Here is a 20728-nt window from a genome sequence, read left to right as displayed (position 1 = left end):
TCCATTTTGATTCGTTTATTGACAAATCAAATGAAAAAAAAGGTCACATAAAAGGGTATAAGATCATAAATGTGGTTAACAGAGGGGAATAGGTACAGCACTGGGGAGGGAGAATGAGGTTGGACAGACCCTCAGAGGGAAGAGGAAGAGGGGGAGAGGAGGAGGGAAGAGGTATCTGCTAAAAACCCCACAGCTCACCTTTCCATTTCTCAGCTGTCATCCAAGCATGCTTTCCTGGTCAGAATTAACAGCTAGAAATGGTTTAAGGGCAACATCTAAGTAGTTCATCTACAAGATTTGGGAGACGGGGAGTTGGAAAGAAGATGGATGTAGGATTTTGAGAGCCTCTCTGGCTTGAACCCCGTCTATGGTAAACTGAGAGTCAGAGGCTTAATCCTGGTCCCAGCTCAGCCACTAACAATCTGTGTGACTTTGGGCAAGTCACTTCCGGTCTCCAGGCCTCTTTCCTAAAACACGCAGGTTGGACTCAGTGGCAGGTTCTACTCTGGCTCTAGCAATGTCAAGTGTTTTGGCAACCTGAGCTAGGCCGGGAGACTGGCTCAGCTTTGGAGAAATCCAACTACTTAGAGGCCCAGCCAGAGGGACGGGGTGCTGTCCTCCACCTGGAACCCATTCTGTCGGCGGCAGCAGCAGCAATTCGGAGGGGTGAGTGAAGGCGCACACACCTGGGAGAAACGCACTCTTGCAGCCAGTCGTCTTTGCAGAGTGGCTCTAAGAGAGCCCAGGTTTTTCTCAACACGGAAGGCAGGTCCAGGGGACTGGGGCAGGGGCGGGGATCCAGACAAAGCGGTCATACACAATGTCGGGTCTGGGGGTGCAGGGTATAGCAGCGGTGGGAGGAGGAGAGGGCTGTGGGCTTTGGGGTGGGGTCGGGAGGTAGAGCCACGCCAGCACCTCACCATGGGCCAGACTGCTCATTTCAGTCACCCTCCCCCCGAAACAGAGGCCTGGGCCCCTTGGTAGAGTTGAAGCAGCTCTTCAGATAGAGATGCCACACTTGGCATCGAGATCCTTGACTCCTGGGGGTTGATATCATCGAAGCAGGGGGTGGGAAATATCTCCACTGGGTGGAGTCACATGAGGTAGGCTGACTCCGTCTCCCCCTTGCCCTTCCTGGGCTGACGGGCAGGACGTGCCAACTTGGCTGGCCATCCTTCCACCCCAGCTGCCAGCCGCGAGGCCCGGGTCAGCCAGCCCTTCCTCAACAGCTGGGCAGGCCTAGGCTGGTCTGCCAGACTGGGCAGACTGGGAGCAGGCTGCCTCTCCACAGCCTGCATGGATCTGTGTCAGCTGTGACAGCTTCAAGGGCAAAGGGCCCCCAGATGAACAGGTCGGGGGAGGAGCCCACGTTCGAGGTTTCTGTTTGAGAGGGGGATGTGGTTTCGATTCTGAGGTCCAGAGACACACTGTTTCGTGGTTCCCACAGCCAGGAGTCAGATTCAGGAGGAGGGTGGGTGTGTATTTTCATTTCACTTGGGAAGAGACCCTGAATCTGGCCTGCCTCAATAAGGGAACTCTCTACCCGACCAGAGACCCATATCTGACAGCCTTTAGCAGATTCTCCCAAGACCCCAACCTGGGGATGTTTCCATAGGGATGCTGGTCCCCAGTTCAAGGCAATTCAGCAAAGCTTATGAAATAACTTCTCTACAAAAGGCACAATGAAGGCCCCGCAGGGGGCTGTGAGAGCACTGCTGGGGGCAGGGGGAGGCCTAGCAGCGAAAGCCCAGGGCCCTGGGGTGGGGGCTCCCCTCTCTGCTCCAGCTCACTGCTCCAAGACCTTGAAGGACAGGGGGGTGCCGCTCTTGGCAAAAGTCTTCATCAGACTGCTAGGATAGATGCACCCAAGCTTCTCCGGGGTTGGGAAGCCCCAGACTCTGTAGAGGGACAGGCTGAGGCGGTCCCCGATGTAGAAGGGACCCACCCACTTGGCACTGCTGCCGTTCCTGGGGAGGGACAGCAGGAGGACCTGGTCGCCCACGTTCCACTCCTTCTCCTGGCTCTCCCGCTTGAAACGCCTGTTCTCGGCCTTTTCGCTCGCCTTCTCAGCCGCCCTCCAGTGGAGGTCCAGCAGCTCCCCCCTCAGCTGCAGCAGGAAGACATCCATCTTGAGCCCTTCGACATTGGCACTGCTCATCTCCCACCACAGGGGCTCGGTCAGCCTCTCCTCGGCCCCCGTCAGGATCTGGAACGGTGAGGCCTGGCTGGAGGAGGCCCTGAAGGCCAGGTGCAGCAAGGGCAGGGAAGCCGCCCACTTCCTGCCGTGCAGGAAGATGAACTCCTTGAGGGCCCGCTTGAATTCCCAGTAGGCCGCGGAGCTGGTCAGGCAGGGGAACTGGAGGTCCCTACTCAGGGAGGCGACGTGGGCTCCCAGGGCCAGCCCGCAGCTCACCAGGACGTGGCGGGCAAACTGGGGGCCCTGGGCGGCCTCCAGCCTGATGGGAACACCCCATCTGGCGAACACGTGCTGAAGCAGGACCTGGGCCACAGCTGTGTGTGTGTAGGGCTTCAGCGGGAAGGCCTCCACCCACCTGGTGTTGGGGTCAGCCACAATCAGCACGTGCTTGTGGCCCTCCTCGCTGATGGTGACAGGGCCCACCACCTCGATCTGCAGGTTGGACCAGGGGGCGGTGGACCTGAGGGGCCACAGGGACTCAATGACCTTGGACTCACCGCCTGTGAGATTGCGGGGGATGCAGAACAAGCAGCTCCTGCAGTAATCTCTCACGTGCTCCTGCATCCCCGGCCACCAGCCCAGCAACCGCAACTTCTTGTAGGTCTCCTCAGGCCTCTGGTGGGCCCCCATGGGGAGGTCGTGCACAGCAAAAATCAGATCCCTCCGGAGCTGCCTCGGGACCACCCAGACCCTGGGCTTCTTGTCTCCCTTGAACATAAGCAGGCCACTCTCCTTGTCAATGCTGAGGGAGTTAAAGGCCGAACTGAAGGGTGAGGAGCTAGACAATTTCTGCCCAGCTTGCAGCTTGGTGATGATATCGGCCAGGGTGCTGTCGCTCAGCTGTAACGCCAGCAAGTTGGGCCTCTTGCCCGTGGTACGGGGAGGCACTACAGGGACCGGCACATCCTTTGGCAAATTCCACCACTGGCCGCTTCCCTGGGCGCCCTGCTTGGCCAGGGTGTCCACCGTCACAGCAAACAGGGAGCCCCGGTAGGAGGTTCGGTAGATAAATGGAAGGGATGAGAGGCCAGAGGTGAGGGCTATGATGTAGGAGAGCAGGCTTGGGTGAGGTAGCGGAGCCCCGTCGGAGGACAGGAAACCCCGAGCCTTCCAGAGGGGCAGGAGCTCCCAGAGGAGGCTGAAGATCCAGTTGCAGTGTGTGAGGAAAACCACAGGCAGGTGGGACTGGCCAAAGCGCTCCAGGCCACAGGCCACGGCTGCCAGGTGGGCATAGGTGGGTGTGTAAGGGGAGCAAGAGAAGGAAAGGGAGACAGGGGGGCTGGTGGGAGACAGGACATACAGACCGAAGCCAGCACACCACTCGTCCTCCCGGTAAAAGCAATAGCCCGACATGTGGATGCAGACAAAAGTGGACAGGTCGGAGAAAGGAGGCAGAACCTGGAAAAAACGAGGCATGGAGGCGGCGGGAGTGAGCAGCCGGTTTTCCCCCAGCAGGCCCTGGAGAAGGGTCAGTTCCAGCGCCCTCTTGCCCTTGTCCTGTACCAAGAGGGACCACCGGATCAGCCATGCTTTGGCCACCCTGCGGCCGTCCCACGCCTCAGGGTCCACAGTGGTCCGGGAAGCATAGGAAAGGTCCAGGACCACTGGGGTGTCTCCAATGCAGCGGGAAAAATGCTTGAGGGCCCAGGCCACAGCGTAGGGGCTGTCTCCCCCCGACTGGGGGCCCTCACTCTCCTCATCAGGGAGGAGGGGTTTCGAGGTATAGGCTATGGGGTGCTTCCTCCCAGAGACCTCCTGGTACACAGCGGCCGTCAGGGCCACTTGGCTGACTGTCACCTCCAGGCGGAAGGGCAGCTGGGGGTTGGGGGCTGTCAGGCAGAGGGCAGACACCAGGGCTCGTTTCAGGGCCAGGAAGGCCTTCTCGTGCTCCCGGTCCCACTGCCAGTCCGGCTTCTGCTTGAGGAGGCTGTGCAGGGGCCCCATGAGGGCTTCATAGTCGGGGATGACATCCCGGTGGGAGTCCATGAACCCCACAAAGAAGGAGAGCGCGGTGAAGTTGCTGGGGGTGGTCAGCCGGGCCAGGTGGGCAAGAACCTGCTGGCAGGGAGCCTTCCCATCCCAGGGGATGCCCAGGTGGGGCGAAGCCACCGCCGGCAGGAGATCGATGTCGAGGGCCCCGTCTGGGGGGTCGTGGAGGCTGAGGCACCGGAGTATTTCCTCTGAGAGGGAAGGGCACTCAGCCCTGAACACGGACACCAGCGAAGAGTCCAGGTCGTCCTCCTCCTCAGCCGGCTTCTGCATCTCCTGTCCCTCTGTCTGCTCCCCACCCTGCCTCTCCTCTTTCTCCTCCCTGACTTCTTCCACGTTCTGCAGACTCTCTGGGGGCCCAGGGTCAGCGTCATCACTCTGCTCAGAGATGCCAGCTGATCTGGGAGGAAGAGTCTTCCACACCTTCAGGAAGTTGCCAATGTCTGTGTCCAACCTACACCGAAACAGCAGGGCAGAGGGGCCTCATGGAGGAGGTGGGGGACAGCCCGCCCCAAGAGATCATCCAGGGGGGAAACCACATCTGTGGAAGCCCCACAGAACCTCACCTCATTGCTAAGTGTCCCTGAGGCCAGGCCCAGGGCCAGCCTCCAACATGGCATAGTTTCAGACGGGACCTGCCTACAGATACTTCCTGTACCTCCAGCATGTGCCAGGCCTCAATGTTAGAGAGTCATCTGTGCTTGGAAGGCTCAACTAATCAAAACCTCATTGACCAAGTGACATTTCCAATCACTAATTTGATAAGCATTAAATGACTGGTATTTCCAACCCAACCCCAGGGCAAGTGAGGGGGAGGTCGAGAGAGAAGGAGGCCTGACAAGGGGCTTGAGAGGGCACAGCACACAAACCTTAACCACATCACTTTTCTTCAACTTGGGGAACTGAGACTGGCGACTTGGCCCAGGAAGCAGTGCCCTGCCCTGCAGGTCCTGACCACAGTCCCCTGCTGGGCCCCGGGAGCTGGGAGGGGGGCAGCTAGGTGGCTTGGAGGGGGCGGAGGCAGGGGATCTGAATTACTGCAAACCAGTTCTGCCAGCACCAGTACAGTGACCTTGGGAAAGGACTTGAGTCTCAGATTCCTCATGTGTAAAATGAGGATAGTGGTCACGGCTGTCTAACTCCAGTCGTGAGGATCAAAGGGGAAAAGTTCTAACTAGGTAGATAGTCCAGACACAGCCCCCATTGCACACAGTGAAACAAGAATGAGGCTGTTCACACAGTGCTGGTACCGACTGCATAACGTGGAAACTGTTGAATGGCGCTGCCCAAGAGGCCCCATAAACCTGTCGGGTACTCATGGGATGGAATACCACGCGGATGTCAAAGTGAGCCACGTGAATTAACACGGCCTACGTCTGGGGAAAGCAATAAAACGGCAGTTGTGGAAGGACACATATCGTATGAAAGCATGTGTGCGAGACTGTGAAACTGTAAAAGCATACTGTAGGTGGTTTGTGGATGCACAGATGGGGGTGGAAGTATAAAGACCTGAAAGAATCAAATTACTCTGCTCATTATTAAGCACCAGCCGAAAGCTGGCACCAAGGGAACATTTCTGGTCAGTCCCAGGAGGGGCTGGGAGGCAGGGGAGGCCTGGCCCATTACCTGTTTGGCTTCTTCAGAAACTCGTCCAGGGTGGGACCATCACGGCCCAGGGGGTCATCTGGCACCATGAAGAGATTTCCCGCAAAGGTGAAGGGCAGCAGGCTGGACCAGGGATGGAGAAGGAAAGGTCACAGACGAACCCTTGATCCACTGACATTCCACTGCCACCTGGTGTTTCCACGGGAGCTGAGACCCACATCTCCTCCCTGAGCACAGCTCCGAGAGGCCTCTCCCTGGCCCAACACCCTCCTGCCAGGAGCTGCCTGACATCTGAGGGTAAGAAACAATCCAGTCCCCTGGGAGCTGCCTCACCGATCTTTGACCATCAGTTTCTTGGAATTATTCATCAGGACATGGAGCTGCTCATTGGTGACGATGATGCCATCTGTCTCTTCCGCCAGCTTTACCATGAACCTGCAGGAAGAGGGGGAATTGCTAACCACTCAGCACTCAGTCCCTTGCCTCCCCAGTCCTCTGAGAAAATGAACTTGCAGCTTCCTGCTGAGGCGTGTTGTACAAAAACACTGCCCTTGGTACTCAGGGAGCCAGGGTTCAGGAGCCCATCCTCATCTACGCAGCCATCTGGGATCACCATGAGCCCCTGGGAGGGTGAAGTGGGATGCACACCTCCCCCAACTGTATGTGCAGACACAGACTCCCTATTTTATACATACGCATTCACATACACATGCTCAGACACGCACACGGAAACCCATGCACTCCACATCCACACATGCATTTGTACCGCTTCAGTTTTCACATCTGTAAGACAGACATAAAACACCTACCTTATACTGCTGTGAGGATCAAACTGAATGAGACAATACACTTAAGTGTCTAGCTCAGTGCCTGCCACACAGTGCACACACACTATGCCATGATTATTCTTCACCAATGCTCAACATTCACGTGCATGCCAAGACATATATACATACATGTGTGTGTATCTATACACATATAGAAACACATACCTGAGCAAACAAATCCACTTTTCCAAGGATCACTTCTCCTCGAAAGAGGGCTGTGACCAGGAAAGAAAGCAAAGGCCACCTACTTCTAGGCATTCCCTGCAGATCGCCATTCCGGCGGCCCCAAACATGCAATTCCATAAGTGCCCAGCAGAGGGCGCTTCCGCAGAAAAGCCATCGTCCCTCAAACCCAGGCTGGAATTAAGAGGTACTTTAAAAACTTACTCAGGGAACTAGCTCTGAAGGAAAGATGCCTGAGCCACCCTGCCCAGCCCTTCTAGGTCTGAAGGCTAAGTGGGTGCCAGGTCTAGGGAAAAATGAGGAGGAACAGAATTTCTCCCTGCCTGGCATGCAAGGTATCTAAGTGAAGCCAACACCTGTACCTGCCAGGCATCGACTCCAGCCCAGGGCCAGTGACCTTGGCAGGGACTCCCCAACCCCAACAGAGGCAGCATCTCAGGCTCCCTTCTGCACAGTGGCCCTGCAGCCATGTTGTGGAGTGGGTACTTAGGGCTGACAAGTAGGGAGACTTTCAGGCTTGAGCTAGTAGATGGAGCCAGTCTGGCTCCATTTTCAGAGCCCACCCAGGGCTCCAGCCACATACAGCCACACACATACCTCCTCCCAGGGCCAGGGCTGTGGGGGAGGAAAAGACTGTGGCAGTTCCTAGAGACATGAGCTTCAACCCAGACTGGCACCCAAATCAGCTGCTGGAAAAGCAGCTCACTTGAGGCACCAGGAGTCACCTGGGCTGGTCCCATCCAAAGAAAGCACTGAGTCTCCGCCCATAGTTCATGCAGGAAGAAAGCCTGTTAACTAAGAGAAATGGGGCTGCAGGGTCTCAAATTCAGGAGTGTCACTTGGGCTTAGATAGAGCCAAGCTTGGAGCCCTCTCCTCTCTGTGTCCCTCCCTCTGCCTACAGAGGGCCCGTGGGCCACGCCCCCCTCTCTAACAGGACCCCTCTGACCTGTTGCCTCCATCTCCCCAGAGCAAGTGAGGCAAGACTCCACCCGACACACCAGCCCAGCCCAAGCCCCGGAGCACCACGAGAGGAGGCCTGCGGACCGGCACACCTATAATCGTAGGTGGTGATCTTCTTGCCGTTCTCAAGCTGGGAGGGGGTGATTGAAAGCATCTTGAGGGAGTGAAGCTTCGTCAGAAAGTGGCTCTCTGGAGGTGAAAGGCAGAAGACAGCAGGTCAGAGGAAGGGCTAAGTGGACATGCCATGGTGGGGACAGACAGGCAGGGAAAATCAAAGCATGATGACACTGGCGGGGCTGGGGGGCTGTGGACAGCTCACCTCTCACCCTCCGGTTCTTCTTCAGCTGCCAGGTGGGTACAAACACAGTGACCTCTCGGTGTCCCCGGTTCCAGAAATACTGCACTGCCATGGCGATGCCTCGGCAAGAGAAGAAGTGCTGGAGGCCATGTCTGGGGGTGCGGGGTGTAATGCGTGAGCAGCTTTCTGCCTGAGGAATGGCCCTGCCTCACCGCCTCTCCGTCAGAGCCAGCCCGGGGCAGCACAGCCAGCAATGCCAGGGCTCCAGCATCAGCACCACAGGCACCTCCAATATCCTCTCCCTTCCCTCCATCATCAAACAGCGAGCACCCCCTGGGTCCACTCAAGTGTTGTGTGTTTGTGGGGGCCTTCAGGGCAAAAGGAAGAAGGCAGAGTTCACTTTAGGGCTGGAAGCAAACAAACATTCACTGAGCACTGACTGTGTGCTGGGAGTGTGCTCAGCACAGAGAACTACAATACTGCATGGGCAAATGAAGTGGTCTTGCATGTATTTATGCCAACATAATTGCGGGGCAGGGAGGGTGATCGCTAAGGGTCGGCATGGTCAGGGAAAGCTCCACAGAAGAGATCTGTGCCAGGCCTTAAGGTTTGGGCTAAATATCTGACAGCTGGCCTGGGGTTGACAGACCTCATGCTAGCTGAGGCAGGCTGCAGTTGGGAAAACCGTGGGCCTGGGCAGTGGGCAGATCTGAACCCAAAGGCCAGCTGGGTCCCTTCCTGGCTCTGGGATGTTAAGCAAGATTTGTCACCTCTCTGAGCCTGTTTCTGCTTCTCTCAAGGAGGGAGAACAGAAACCTATGTTTGAGGGAGGCTGTGATGATTCCATGAACACCACCCGGCATGCAATAGCCTCTCAAGGTGCACCACTGCCCTCCCATCTTTCCCCCATTTGAACCCCATGTCGCCCATACACAGAGGTCAAGAAAGGATACCGACACTCTACCCTCCCCACCAGGGGCGCCCTGCCCCAGTCCCCAGCACCCCCAGCCCACCACAGGCTCGCGGCTACTCACACCATGGCCACGCTGCTGCCGTCAATGACCACTCTTCGCAACCCCTGGTTGCCAGGTTCCCCAGACAGGTTCAGCTCAAAGGGTGTGTTCAGGGCCTCGTGGTACCTCTGGAAGCTGGTCACTGTGCTGTTCGCCTGTGGGTGGCGAGGCGACTGCCTCGGGGCCCCCTCCCAAGCCCCCAGGAGCCCCTCCGCCTGAGGTTGGTGCTTACTACTGGGAGATAAGGTGCCGCTGGCCTGGGGCGCCTGCCTTCCGGCCTCCCCTTGGCCCTTCAGGAAGGAAGCACTGCTCTTTGACGAAGGCTGGCCCTCACTCGGGAGTTTGGCTGCATCCAAGGTTGACACCTTCTGAGCTGCAGGCGTTTTCGGAGCTCTGGAGGTTTTGGGAGCTGCAGGGGCTTTGGGATCTGCAGATCCTGTTTTAACTGCAGGCCCAGTCTGGGCTCTGGGTGTTTGGGGACCTGCAGGTGATGTTTTTGCCACAGGCCTTTTCTGAGCTGTGGGAGTGTTTGGAGCTGCAGGCATCATTTGAGCTGCTGGTGCCGGTTCACCCACAGCTGCCTTTTGCACTAGGGGCACCGCTTCAGCTGCTGGCTTGGTCGCAGCTGAAGGCACTTTGAGCGCTGCAGGTTCTTCATGGCCTGCCGGCATCATCTGAGTTGCAGGCACTTTAGGGGTTGCAGGCAGCACTGGGTTTGTGCGTGGGGTTTGAGCTGTGGGCATTGCTGCAGCCGTGGGCACTTTGAGAGTTTCAGGCACTGTTTGAGGGTCAGGTACTGACTGAGCTGTAAGCCCCTCTTGAGCCGTGGGCCTCCCCTGAGAGGTAGGCACCCTTTGCCCTGTGGGCAGCACTGGAAAGGGCTGCTCTTCTGGCCCCTTACAATCCCACTGCATACTTCCTTGTTCCCCCGGCCCACTTCCAGCTTGGAGTTGGGATGTAGAGGTCAAAGGTGGCCCTATTTGTGGAAGTCTTGGGCTAGTCTTGTCTTTTACCCCTGAGCCTCCTGAGACCACCAATAAACTCATGACTTTTTTAGGGGTCTCCGGCCTCGGGCAATTTTGGAGGGCCACCTCTCCTCCCAGCCCCTCGTCTGGCCTACAATCTGCGCTTTCCACACTGGGCAAAGGAACCAGCTCCTTCTGCTTCCATTCCAGATTTAAGGGCAAAGGATTCTGCCCTGGCAGCTTGAACTGAATGGGGCCCAGCGGCCTCTGCCAGAAGGGGAAACTGAAGCACGCCTGGGACAGGAGCCAGGCCAGGTGGAGAGATTGCAGTTCATTGATCCTCCAGAAGGTTGCGGCAATAGCCCCCGGCCACAAGGGCCCAAAGGCTGGCCCCGGGGTCCAGGCCTTCCAGGGCGAGCACACACCCAGTGTGGACACCGGAGGCTGGAAGGGGAGCTTGTCTTCCCCCCTCCGGACCTGCCTCTGCTGCGACAAGGCTTGTGTGTGGTCCGCAGGGTCCTGGCCGCTGCTGGCTTGCACTGGCCCTTCCTCGCGAGCGCTGTCTGTACCACCTTGGTTGTTGGAACTGACCCTGGAAGAAGCCCGAGTTTGTCAGAAAGGTGGGAAGGCCAGTTAGGTCCTAAACTATTTCCTTGGGGTTTGGGAGCAGAAGTAGGGGCAGAAAACCCAAACTGATTCTCCAGAACTTACCGTACCAGCTGGTTTGCTGTCTCCGGCTGGGTGTTCTGGCCTGGAATGCCTGAGATCAGGGCCCCCGTGGCTCCCAGGCTGGTTAATCTCTTTGAATTGTCTGGGCTTCCCATCTCCAGAAAGGGCCCAGGACCATCTCCCACAGACACCATGGCTGGGCCTTCCTTCTGCTGCTGGGTTGGGCAGATCAGGAGCTCGGGGTCAGAGCGGGAGTTGGAGGAGCCGATGCGGCCAAGCCACTGGATGATGTCCTCCTTGCCCGCAGCGTCCCGCACGAGGCTCAGCAGCAGTTCCTGCACCGCTGGGGGCAGCTGCAGCAGGTCCCCTGAGTACTGGTCACCACGGATCCAGACCAGGGCCCCAAAGGCCCGGGTCACCTCGGCCTCCCAGATGCCCCGGGGAGTGAGCAGAGGGGCAGGGCCCCAGCGCAGCCGCCCCACCAGCTCCTCTAGCCAGTTCTGGGTCATGATGAAAGACTCGGTCAGCCCGCCCACCATCAGGGAGCCCGGGGGCCCAGGCACCAGGTAGGCCAGGGTGCTCCAGCACAGACAGTCGAGGAAGAGGCCCTGGGCCCCGAGGAAGGCGCAGTGCAGGGCTGCTGGGTAGCGGACCTCCTTCCACAGCTCCGGGCTGCACAGGCCCTTCAAATATTCCTGAAGCCAGTGGAGAGAGCACAAAGGAAGTCAGCCGTTAGGGACCTGCCTCTCCTCACTAAGCATGCATGTGCCCTCCCCCTGCCCACCAAGAGCCAGATGACTCCCCATGGCCAGCCCCTCTTCTCCCCAGTCCTGCCTCCTCACACACTCACTTCTTTCCAGGGAGCTCTGACAGACTGGAGGAGGCCCAAGAAGAGGGGGAGCACCCAGGCTTGGAATCAAGGGCCCTAGCTCCAGTTGCAACTTGACCTCAATAGGTTAGGATTATTATGGGAAACAGATCATCTTCTCAGGGCTTAAGTCTCTCCATCTGTAAAATGACCAATTAAACAAGATCCTCCTAAGGTCCTTCCTAGCCTGGCATTCTAGAATTGTGAAACAGTTGGTGGGACGGGGATTGCACATTCACCAGGAACTTATGGGACCCGGGGCAAGTTACTTACCCTCCCTGTGCCTTCATTTCCTCACCTGTAAAATGGGATTAAAAGTTCCCACCTCATGAAGCTACAACAAAGCTTCCATGAGTTAATACAAAGGAAGTGCTTAGCCTGGTGCCTGGCATAGCTTGTTCCCATTTTGCAGGCTCAGAAAGGCTATATCACTGACCCAAGGACACACAGCTAGAGTGACTGGGCTAGGACCACAACCCACATCTGTCTGACTCTGAAACCAGAGCTCTTTCCACCTCCTTGGGCTGACTACACATGACCACGGGGAAATCTTGCGGGATTCTGGTTAATGTCCCTCCAGAAGGTCTCTGGCACAACCTGTACCTGTAACCATGGTAACTCCATTGCCCAAAGGGGACAGAGGAGGAGATAAGTTGCCGGGCCAGTGTCCAGGGGAACCCCGCAGATACGCACAATGGCTGAACCAGAAGGCCTCTGGCTGGGGAGACCAGATCCTCATGTTTAAAAGGCTCACAGACTCAGTCTTTAGCAGTTGCTGGGATGGGAGAGGTTGGGTTCCTCCACTATATGGCTGAGTTCCTCCAACATGACCCCATGAGCTCCAAGGAACCATGAGCCCTCCCTCTTAATCAGCCAGCCCTTGGCAACTGCATTCACCCTCATGTCCCTCCACATCCCCGCATCGATGACAGTCATCACTCTTCCCAATTTCCCTTGATAGTTCCATTATGGAACAAATGCTCCATTTCAGATCTCCAGCAGTCATCCCGAAGACCACTCTGGCCCCTCTGCTCTGTGCCCAGACCATCCTTCCCTGCTCAGGCCTAAGCTTACCTCTTCCACCAGGCCCAGGCCATGGGCCTCCAATGCTTTCCCCGAAGGGCACTTAGGGAATTTCCCCAAAATACACTTAGGCACTTAGGCCCACATCTAACCCCTTTTCAGTCAGTCCAAAATCAGCTCAAAACCTGATGGACATCCCACGCCAACCTGCCTACCAAGAAACCCAGCTGGTACCCACCACCTGGCAAGGGTGACTGACCAGCTGGAATAACTCTCATAGACCTGAATAAACTCCCCTACCCCATGCACCCCACATTCTAACTACGTGAAAACAATATGTAGCAATGAAGAGATGTGCTGGGGAAGATTGTGGGTGATTTCTTTCTCTTTGTGCAAAAAGCTTAAAATATTTATTGGTCCATTAACTGGTCAATATTTTTAAGGGAAAAGATATATAAGAACTGAGATAATTTTCAAAATAATAAATCTGGACAAATGTCTTTTGAATACTTACTATGTGTCAGGGTCTGTCAGGCTCTTTACATACATTATCTCATTGATTCTGCTCTCAGCCCTATGAGGAAATTACTATCATCCCCCTTTAGGTGAGCAAGAAAGGGCACATGTCCGAAGGCACACAGATAGTAGGCTGGGACACTCAGCGCTCTGACTCCAGAGTCCGAGGTCTTAACCATGATGCTTGTCTATCCCTTAAAGCAAAAAACAGATAAGGAAACAACAGGCATTTACATCCAGAAAATACCTGGAACAATTTTCCTGTTTAAAGCCCACCCAGAGCTTTTTCTCCAAAAGAAGAAAAAGTCAAGAAGAGGCAGGAACAAAATAAGCACAGAATAATGTGGTCTATTTGTAAAAATATACCGCCCCATGTCTCAAGAGAAGTTTGTCAACTTGTAAGTTAAATTAAAACAATACCACCGAACAGTTTACTGCTGCTCTGTACTTGATCAGGTGCTCTACGATTTAACACCTGACTTAGGATTCTCCTTTCTCATAAGTCAGTTACCATTCATTTTCTGCTTTCCAGAACCACCCCAAATTAAACTGCACAATACTCAAAGGCTCAAAAATAAAATGGCAGCACCAAGGAAACTCTTAAATTGGGAGTGAAGGAGAACTTTAAAAAAAAAAAAAGTGGTCTGAGATAAAGTTGTTCAAGGTGCAGTTAGATCTGGAAGCCCTCAACACAAAGGCTGCGCAAGTACCTCTCCACCCACTGGAGTTTGTTCTGTAGAAAGCAAAAGACAAGGTGCTGGGATCAGAGATTGATCAGTGTGCTGGAGGGTGTGGGTACCGTACAAAACCACGGAGGAAGGGAGGAAAGCCAATAGCGATGTCTACGTGGACGCTGAGTGCAGAGAAACTCATTCTTCCCATTCAGAGATTCGGCAATAGCAACTGACGATGGATGAAGACAGACACACACAAAGGGGTCTCACTGGGAAACCCTCAGAACAGTGGGGGAAACTATAAACTTCCAGAGAGAAAAAAAACTTCATATTCTAAAGACCAGGGACCAGAATAGCTTCAGAGATCTCAAAAGCAAAAAGTCAATGGAGTAGTGCCTTCACACTTCTGAAGGAAAATAATTTTCCATTTATAATTTGATACCAGCCAAACTATTAACCAAGTGACCTTCAGATATGCAATGTAGATAGGCCGAGGTGCAATTCCAAGATTTTACTGCCTATAAATCCTTTCTCAGGAAGCTACTGGAGAGCATTTTCCAGCAAATCGAGAAAGGAAACCAAGAAAGGAGACCCAACATAGAAAAAAGCAAAGACAACCTCCAGGGTGATTGTGGAGAGAAATCTCAAACGCTATTCACCTATTCATCCATTCAACAAATCATTACTGAGCATCTACTATGTGCCAAGCACTGTTCTAGGACAATAACTGTCAGCAGGCACGGAGGATGACTAGTTCAGATTGGACAGCAGGACTCAAGAAACAAGCATGTTGACCACAGTTATCGCCATGCTCTTGAGCCGGGCACCATCTTTTCAATCTGATGATGCTACTGGTGGATGTGCTCCACCAACTCACAGAAGAGAAAGGCATGGCATCCAGGAAATGAGGCATTTAACAAAGAAGAAAAGGCAAAAGGGTGACAAGAATGACAGTCAACAGGAGTCTCAGGATGACAGCTGTGCAGACCTGACCAGACAGAAGGATGCCCCCAAGAAAAAATTTGGAACTGACAGACCACTTTGAAGCTACTGAAAGTTATAAGAATTAGCAATAGGTACAAAGGAAAACAAGTAAACTGGAAGGGAGTTAAGGGGTTCTTTACCTCAAGGAAACTGAAAAGTAAGAAAACCTAACCACAGTACACTTCAATGCTTAGGTGTGAATGATAAAAGCATGGGCATAATGTTGCAAGTACTAAATATAGATTTAACAGAAAATGAAACATAACTATATTGGGAAGAAAAGGCAGATGGCAATAAAAGGTGTTAAATCCTCATCTATAATAATGGTAAGTAAAAAGATATCTAAAATTGATTAATCAAAAGATACAGTATCTGTATGTTTTTTTAGGGATATGGAGATGGGAAAATACCAGAGCAGATATTTCCTATGAGGAAGAGCACTGAAGGGGGAGTTGGCAGGGACGAGGCAGGGAATCACTGTGTTCTACTGTGAGCTTTTTAAAAATTATTGGACTTTTAAATTATGTATTACTTTGATAGAAGAAGAATTAAGTTTGAAATAAAGGAGAAGGATTAAATGCCCACAACACAATTAAGTAAGCTAGTAAGTGTTTAATCATCAACCATTGGGGTGTGGGCGGGGGCAGGCGGTGGAGAGCATTTGCCAATTTCTGTGATGTATATACTCCCACTATGGCTGATTTCAGATGACCAAAGGGACTCCACTGGCTGGCAAACTTCCTGAAGTTTCAACAATGGGACAGCAGAAGCCAGCTCCAGCACACCCCTGGCCACTTCCAGCTTACTGCTGGTACTGCTCAGTCAGTCAGGCAGGGACAGATCAACTTCCACCTGACAGCCAAACCCGAAGTCAGCGAACCACACCCTGTCCCACAGCTCCCCGAACCCAGTCTCTGGCTCCCCATCACCTCCATCCATCGTCTCCAAAAAGGCGAGAAGCAGACGTGTCACCTATCCTCTCTGCTCCCAACCCTTCCTTGCATCATTGCCAAGGAGGACAGAAGGGCTGAGCAGGGCCTGTCCTTGGGTGACTCTGATCATTAGTAAAACCCTCCTTTCCACTTGCTGATTTCGTGCTCAGAGAGGCCAGGCCTTCCCAGTGTTTGTTTTTGCTGCCTAGGAATGTGATTTCCAGCAATGTCTTCATTAAAAAAAAAAAAAAAATTCCACTACAAGGAAACTACTTAAAGGCACTCTTGGGTTCTACAGGGATTCTCCTGGAAAACCAGTGCATGTATTGTAGAAATACATGCCAGCTCTTCTCCAGGGAAGCCTGTATCCTTCTTGACCCTTCTTCCCCTCACAAACCAAGCCACCGCCATCCTCCCCTTCCCCATCCTGCAACCGTCCATCTCACTGAGCCATCTCTGCCACTTAGCCTGCGTAGAGAAAGCCATTGTCAAAGTGCATGATTCTGTGTCCCTATAGCTGGGACTTGGGGTCAGCCACAGCACCTCCACACAGAAACCACGAGACACCCTTAGACGTGGGAAATTTTCCTGTATCAGATCGCTGGACCTTAGAGAGAGCATTCAATCCAAGCCTCTTATTTTACAAACAAAGAGACAGAGACTCAGAGAGGGAAAAGGACTCATTCAAAGTCACACAGCTGGTTCACAAAAGTAATAACTGACATCTCTACACTATAGCTCTCTATATTTGCAAAATTACATAAGCATGCATTATTTTAATTGACTCTCACAACTCCTCCATGAAGTGGGTATTATTAAATTGTTTTATAGATGAGGAAATAGGCTCAAGAGAAGGTAACTGATTTGACCCAGGCCAGCCAGTCAGAAGGTAGCAAACCTCAATCTCAAACTCTCTCCACCATACGCCTCTGTCCCAGCAGTAACTTGGTGACAGCAAATTGAGCCCAGATCTCCTAACTCCTGGAGCAAAACCTTATCCTTACCCACCTTCCCTGCCCTCTCGCTCCAAACCTCCAACCATCTCTTCTGTTCATTCTGTGCAGTAAGGGGGGGAGTTACCCAGACCCTCTTTCATTGTTTCCACCTTAAACAGTGGCTTTCCCCAGGGGAAAATAAAGGGGAATGAGGTACGGGATGGAGGGAATGGAGAAAGTCACTGGTTACATTAGCAGGACCTGGGATGTGAGGGAGAGTCGGGAGCCCTGAGGCAGCAGTGGGAGCAGGAATAGACAAGCCTGGAGAAGCTGACTGAGGATTTAAGCAAGGGACACCTTAAAAAGCCAGTCCCCAAAAGGGTGAGCAGCTGTATTTCAAATGAACAAGAAGATTAAGAACCCAAAACAACCCAAAGACTCCTCTCATTAACCCACCATATCCCAGCTGGGGGGTTGGGGTGGGGGGAAAGTCTTCATCTCAGGGGCTCCTGCACATCTGTTCCCCAGGCAGGCACCCCTCCCCTCCCCCAGCACCTCTGTCAGAACTGGAAAAACTGCTGACGAAGCTGCTCAACCCAGGGGCTGAGGGAGGAACTTTCCAGCCTGACTGCCCACTGGCCAGCATGTTCTGGGCCTCCCCCACCCATGGCCTTGACCAATTAGGATATTGAGATAGACCCAGCTGGGCAAGGATGTGTGTCGGGGGAGCGGGTGGTCTGGGGCTGAAGGGGGCTGTAGCATTCCTACCAGGAAAAGATAAGATAAGGAAATCTGGGGGAAGAGGGAGACCTTGGCCATGATTGGGGGTCAGAGGGAACCTGAGAGGCCCAAGTGGAGGAGAAGCTTGTGGGAGAAGCCAGAGAAAATGCAAGAGAGGCACACTGTGACCCGGCCTGTCCAGCGTCCAGCTCCACACAGCAGGCCCTTTCATCTGAAAGCCCACAGCACTCCTCCCAGATTCCCACCCATCCCCAAGGGCTGCTGCCTTCCAGAGCCACTGCACCCCTACCTCTGAGCTCCTGCAGGAGGTTTCCTAGGGCATCAAGAGGGTGTGGCAGGAAGCCCAGAGCCCTGGGTTCTGGTCCCAGCCCCTGCCACCACCCTCCCACCGGCCACCTACCTGGCCACAGGGAGGCCCCTTACCCTCTCCGGTCCCCAATACCTCATCTGTAAAATGCCAGCGTTGCTCTAGAAGCATCTCTAAGGGCCCTTCCAGTCCCAGCACTCTGAGAGGCTCCAAGGGGCAGCCCAGGATTTAAGGAGACTTAAAAGGAGACAGAAAGACCTGGGCCTTCCAGAGTCTTGGTAGAGAACAAAGAAGTGTGTTGCACAGGCTACAGAAATGCAGGACCTTCAATTGCTCCCCAGATGGAGGAGCAGGCTGTGGAGACGGGGCTCTGGCCAGGGAAGGTTCAGGAAGGGAGGAGGGGGAGACACTGGACGCCAAGCCTCTCTCAGCGCACTTGAGGGACAGAAGTGACACGCAAGAGAGGGGTGGGGCAGGAAAGAAAGAAGGAACCAGAGGGAAGGACCCAAGGCTGCAGATCTGGAAAGGCCGGAGGATGGCCCAGTACCTGCCCGCCATACTGACAAATCCAGGTCGGGGGACCTCTGGGGACCCCTGTCTCCCCGGGGGGACAGAGGAGCGGGAGAGGGGTCTGGCTGGAAGGGATAGGTGGGGAGAAGCTGTTTACCTTGGCTTTGCCCGTATTCTCCCTGGGCCCCTCGAGCTGCAGCCAGAAGTAGGGGGTGTCCGGGCGGCTCTGGAAGGCGTTCAGCTTGACCCTGAAGATGCGCTGCACTTGCAGCCGCTGCCGCTGCACCCGGGGCTTCGACTTGGTCTGCACCATGAACCATTCCTGCGCCGGAGGGTCGCCCCCGGACAGGAGCATGGCTGCCCTGCCGGCCCCGGGAACGAGGGAGCCGACAGTGTCACCGGGGTCCCCGGGTCCGAGGCGCCTGGGCCACGCCCCCTCCTCCCGGCGGCGCGCCCCCGCCTCTGCCTGGGTCCTCCCGGCGCGCGGACCCACCCGCCGCGGCTCGGGCGCCCGCTTTCCTGAGCTCCGTCCGTTTCGGCGGCTGCTCCCGCGACAATCTCTTCCTGCCAGGGGCTGCAGCCGGGGGTGGGACCGGTCGGGCTCCCGCCGCCCTTCCCTCCGCCCCCAGCCTTCCCCCTCCACCACTCCGCCAGCCCCTCCAGGATGAACTCTGGCGGCGGCTGCTGGGTAGCTTAAAGGGGCGCGGGAGGCGGGGGGAGGCGGCGGGGGGAGGCGGCGGGGCAGGGAAGGGGCGGGGGGGAGGCTGCTGGAAACCTCTGCCTTCCACCCAAGGTTTGGGCCCAGAGCCAGAATCCCGGGGTCAAAGTTAATTTCCTTCCACCGTCCCCTTTCCCCAGTGGGAGGAAGAGGAAGGGGGAGGAGGGGCACTTGGGTGGGGGAGAGGGAGGTTGGTTTCGGGGACCGGCCCTTTCTCTCTATTCCTCCTGCCCACCCTGCCGCCTCCCAAGCCTCCCTGGAGAATCGAGACCAGCGATCCTCCTTCCCTCGGAGGAAAGGGTTAAGGGAGAGCGGGGTGGAGAGGCTGGGAGGCTGGGGCCTGAGGAAACTCCGGGCTGGAGACCGAGCAGGAAGGAGTAACAGCACCGCCTCCCCACCCCCCACCCCCACCCCCGAGTCTGGGGAGAGCCCGGGGCTGGCAGGCAGCCCAGACCCTCCTGAAGCCCCCAGAGCTGGAAGGGCGGGGAGAGCGCCCTGGTTTTCAAGAGTTTTCAGACTTGTGTTGTTTATGAAAGCCCTTTTTAGCAAGTTTGAACTAGGCCAGGAGGGGAGGCTTTAGGATGGCAGGGAGGGTCTGGTTAGTGACAACCTCCCAGGGTTCTGTCAACCCTTGACCCACAGCCAGCTGGCGGCTTGGCATCAGTGCACAGGGACCAGCCCAGGACTGGGGGGCCTCCTCCAACACCCCGCCCTGGAGGCACCCCCAGCACAAAGAACACCTTCTGCAGCCCTGTGACCTGAACAGAATCTGGCTCTGTGGAGAACAGAGTCTGTATCCTGGGCTTCAGTGACCTTTATTTTCCAAAGCCAATCCCAGAGCCGCAGTCTGACAGGCACAAGAGTACTATGGGGACAAAGGGCAGCGGACTTTAAATTAGGCCTGTCTGGAATGTCAGGGCTGCAGGGGCTGTGGTAGGTTTGTGTGCGGGTGCAGGCAAAGAGCCAGGAGCACCTCACTGCAAGAAAGGGGCCCAGTGGAGAAGGAGTGCGCTCACACTGAGTCCTAGTCTGCTCTGGACTCAGCCCCTCCCATGCCACCCTACCTCCACTCCTGCCCCTTCTCCTTACGCTGGAACCAAAAGGTAAAGATGCTCTGTCACCTCAGGCTCCAAGGCCTTCTGCCCTGCCCTGTCCCCCGTGCTGCCCCTCCACAGTGCCTTGAAGCAGAAGACCCTCCGTGTGAGCTTCCATCTCTCTCCACCCTTCCCACCTCTATCTGCTCAGAAGAAGCTCCTACCTTATTGTGCTTCCGTTTCTCCTCTGAAGCAGATGAGAGCCTTGTACCCCTGCTCCCCACTCCTTCCTTGAATAAATACGTATTTCTTGTTGCCCTCTTCCAACTGACTATGGACTCCAAACATGGAGAGATCGTAAAGGAAAACTCTCAGGTTTAATCCTGTATTCAAAGAAGCCTTGTGGAGGGTGAGAAGAGGTCAAGCTTAGGAGTCAGGTACTTGATAAACGAGCAAAATAGGGTAATTTATTTAAACTCTTGTGCCTCCATTTCCTAAGCTTATTAAAAAAAATGAAGATAATTATGCCTGTAATACAAACTGCAAATCAGACCACATGGGTACCACACCTGGCACAGAACAGGCACCCAATACATTTTGATTTCCCCTTCCTTGATCTTGTCTCTTCTTCCCTACCTCAGATCTGGCCAGAGATCTCCTCCTTCCCATCCTTTTACGTCTGACTGCCACCAGCCCAGCTCCTAGATCAGGCTCTCCTTACCCATCTTGCTAACACATGCCCCAACTCCTGCCTCTCCCCCTGGATGGAGCAGATTTAG

The 20728-nt window shown here is 55.0% G+C and overlaps 1 protein-coding gene across 3 annotated transcripts; it reads right to left on the bottom strand.

Annotated features, from left to right (window-relative positions):
* On the bottom strand, positions 1-20234 carry NYNRIN (NYN domain and retroviral integrase containing). 3 transcript variants are annotated; one of them, XM_032481784.1, is made up of 9 exons: positions 18355-20233; positions 11558-11715; positions 10750-11402; positions 9095-10630; positions 8082-8212; positions 7855-7951; positions 6125-6226; positions 5813-5914; positions 1-4640 (listed from the first exon to the last, which is right to left on the bottom strand). In XM_032481784.1, exons 3-9 carry the CDS (start codon positions 11244-11246, stop codon positions 1787-1789), a joined length of 5319 nt encoding a protein of 1772 aa, XP_032337675.1. In that variant the 5' UTR covers positions 11247-11402; positions 11558-11715; positions 18355-20233; the 3' UTR covers positions 1-1786. The 3 variants fall into 3 exon arrangements, with proteins under 3 accessions (XP_032337675.1, XP_006172909.2, XP_032337676.1); XM_032481785.1 differs by lacking the exon at positions 11558-11715 and having other exon boundaries at positions 1920-2107; positions 2695-4640; positions 18355-19419; XM_006172847.3 differs by lacking the exon at positions 11558-11715 and having other exon boundaries at positions 18355-20234.
* Positions 20235-20728: the final 494 nt, after the last annotated feature.

This window comes from Camelus ferus, chromosome 6 (assembly GCF_009834535.1).
Source record: "Camelus ferus isolate YT-003-E chromosome 6, BCGSAC_Cfer_1.0, whole genome shotgun sequence".
NCBI classification, from domain to species: Eukaryota; Metazoa; Chordata; class Mammalia; order Artiodactyla; family Camelidae; genus Camelus; species Camelus ferus.
The sequence above is the reverse complement of the archived record's forward strand: the minus strand, read 5'-3'. Positions and strand labels throughout refer to the sequence as shown.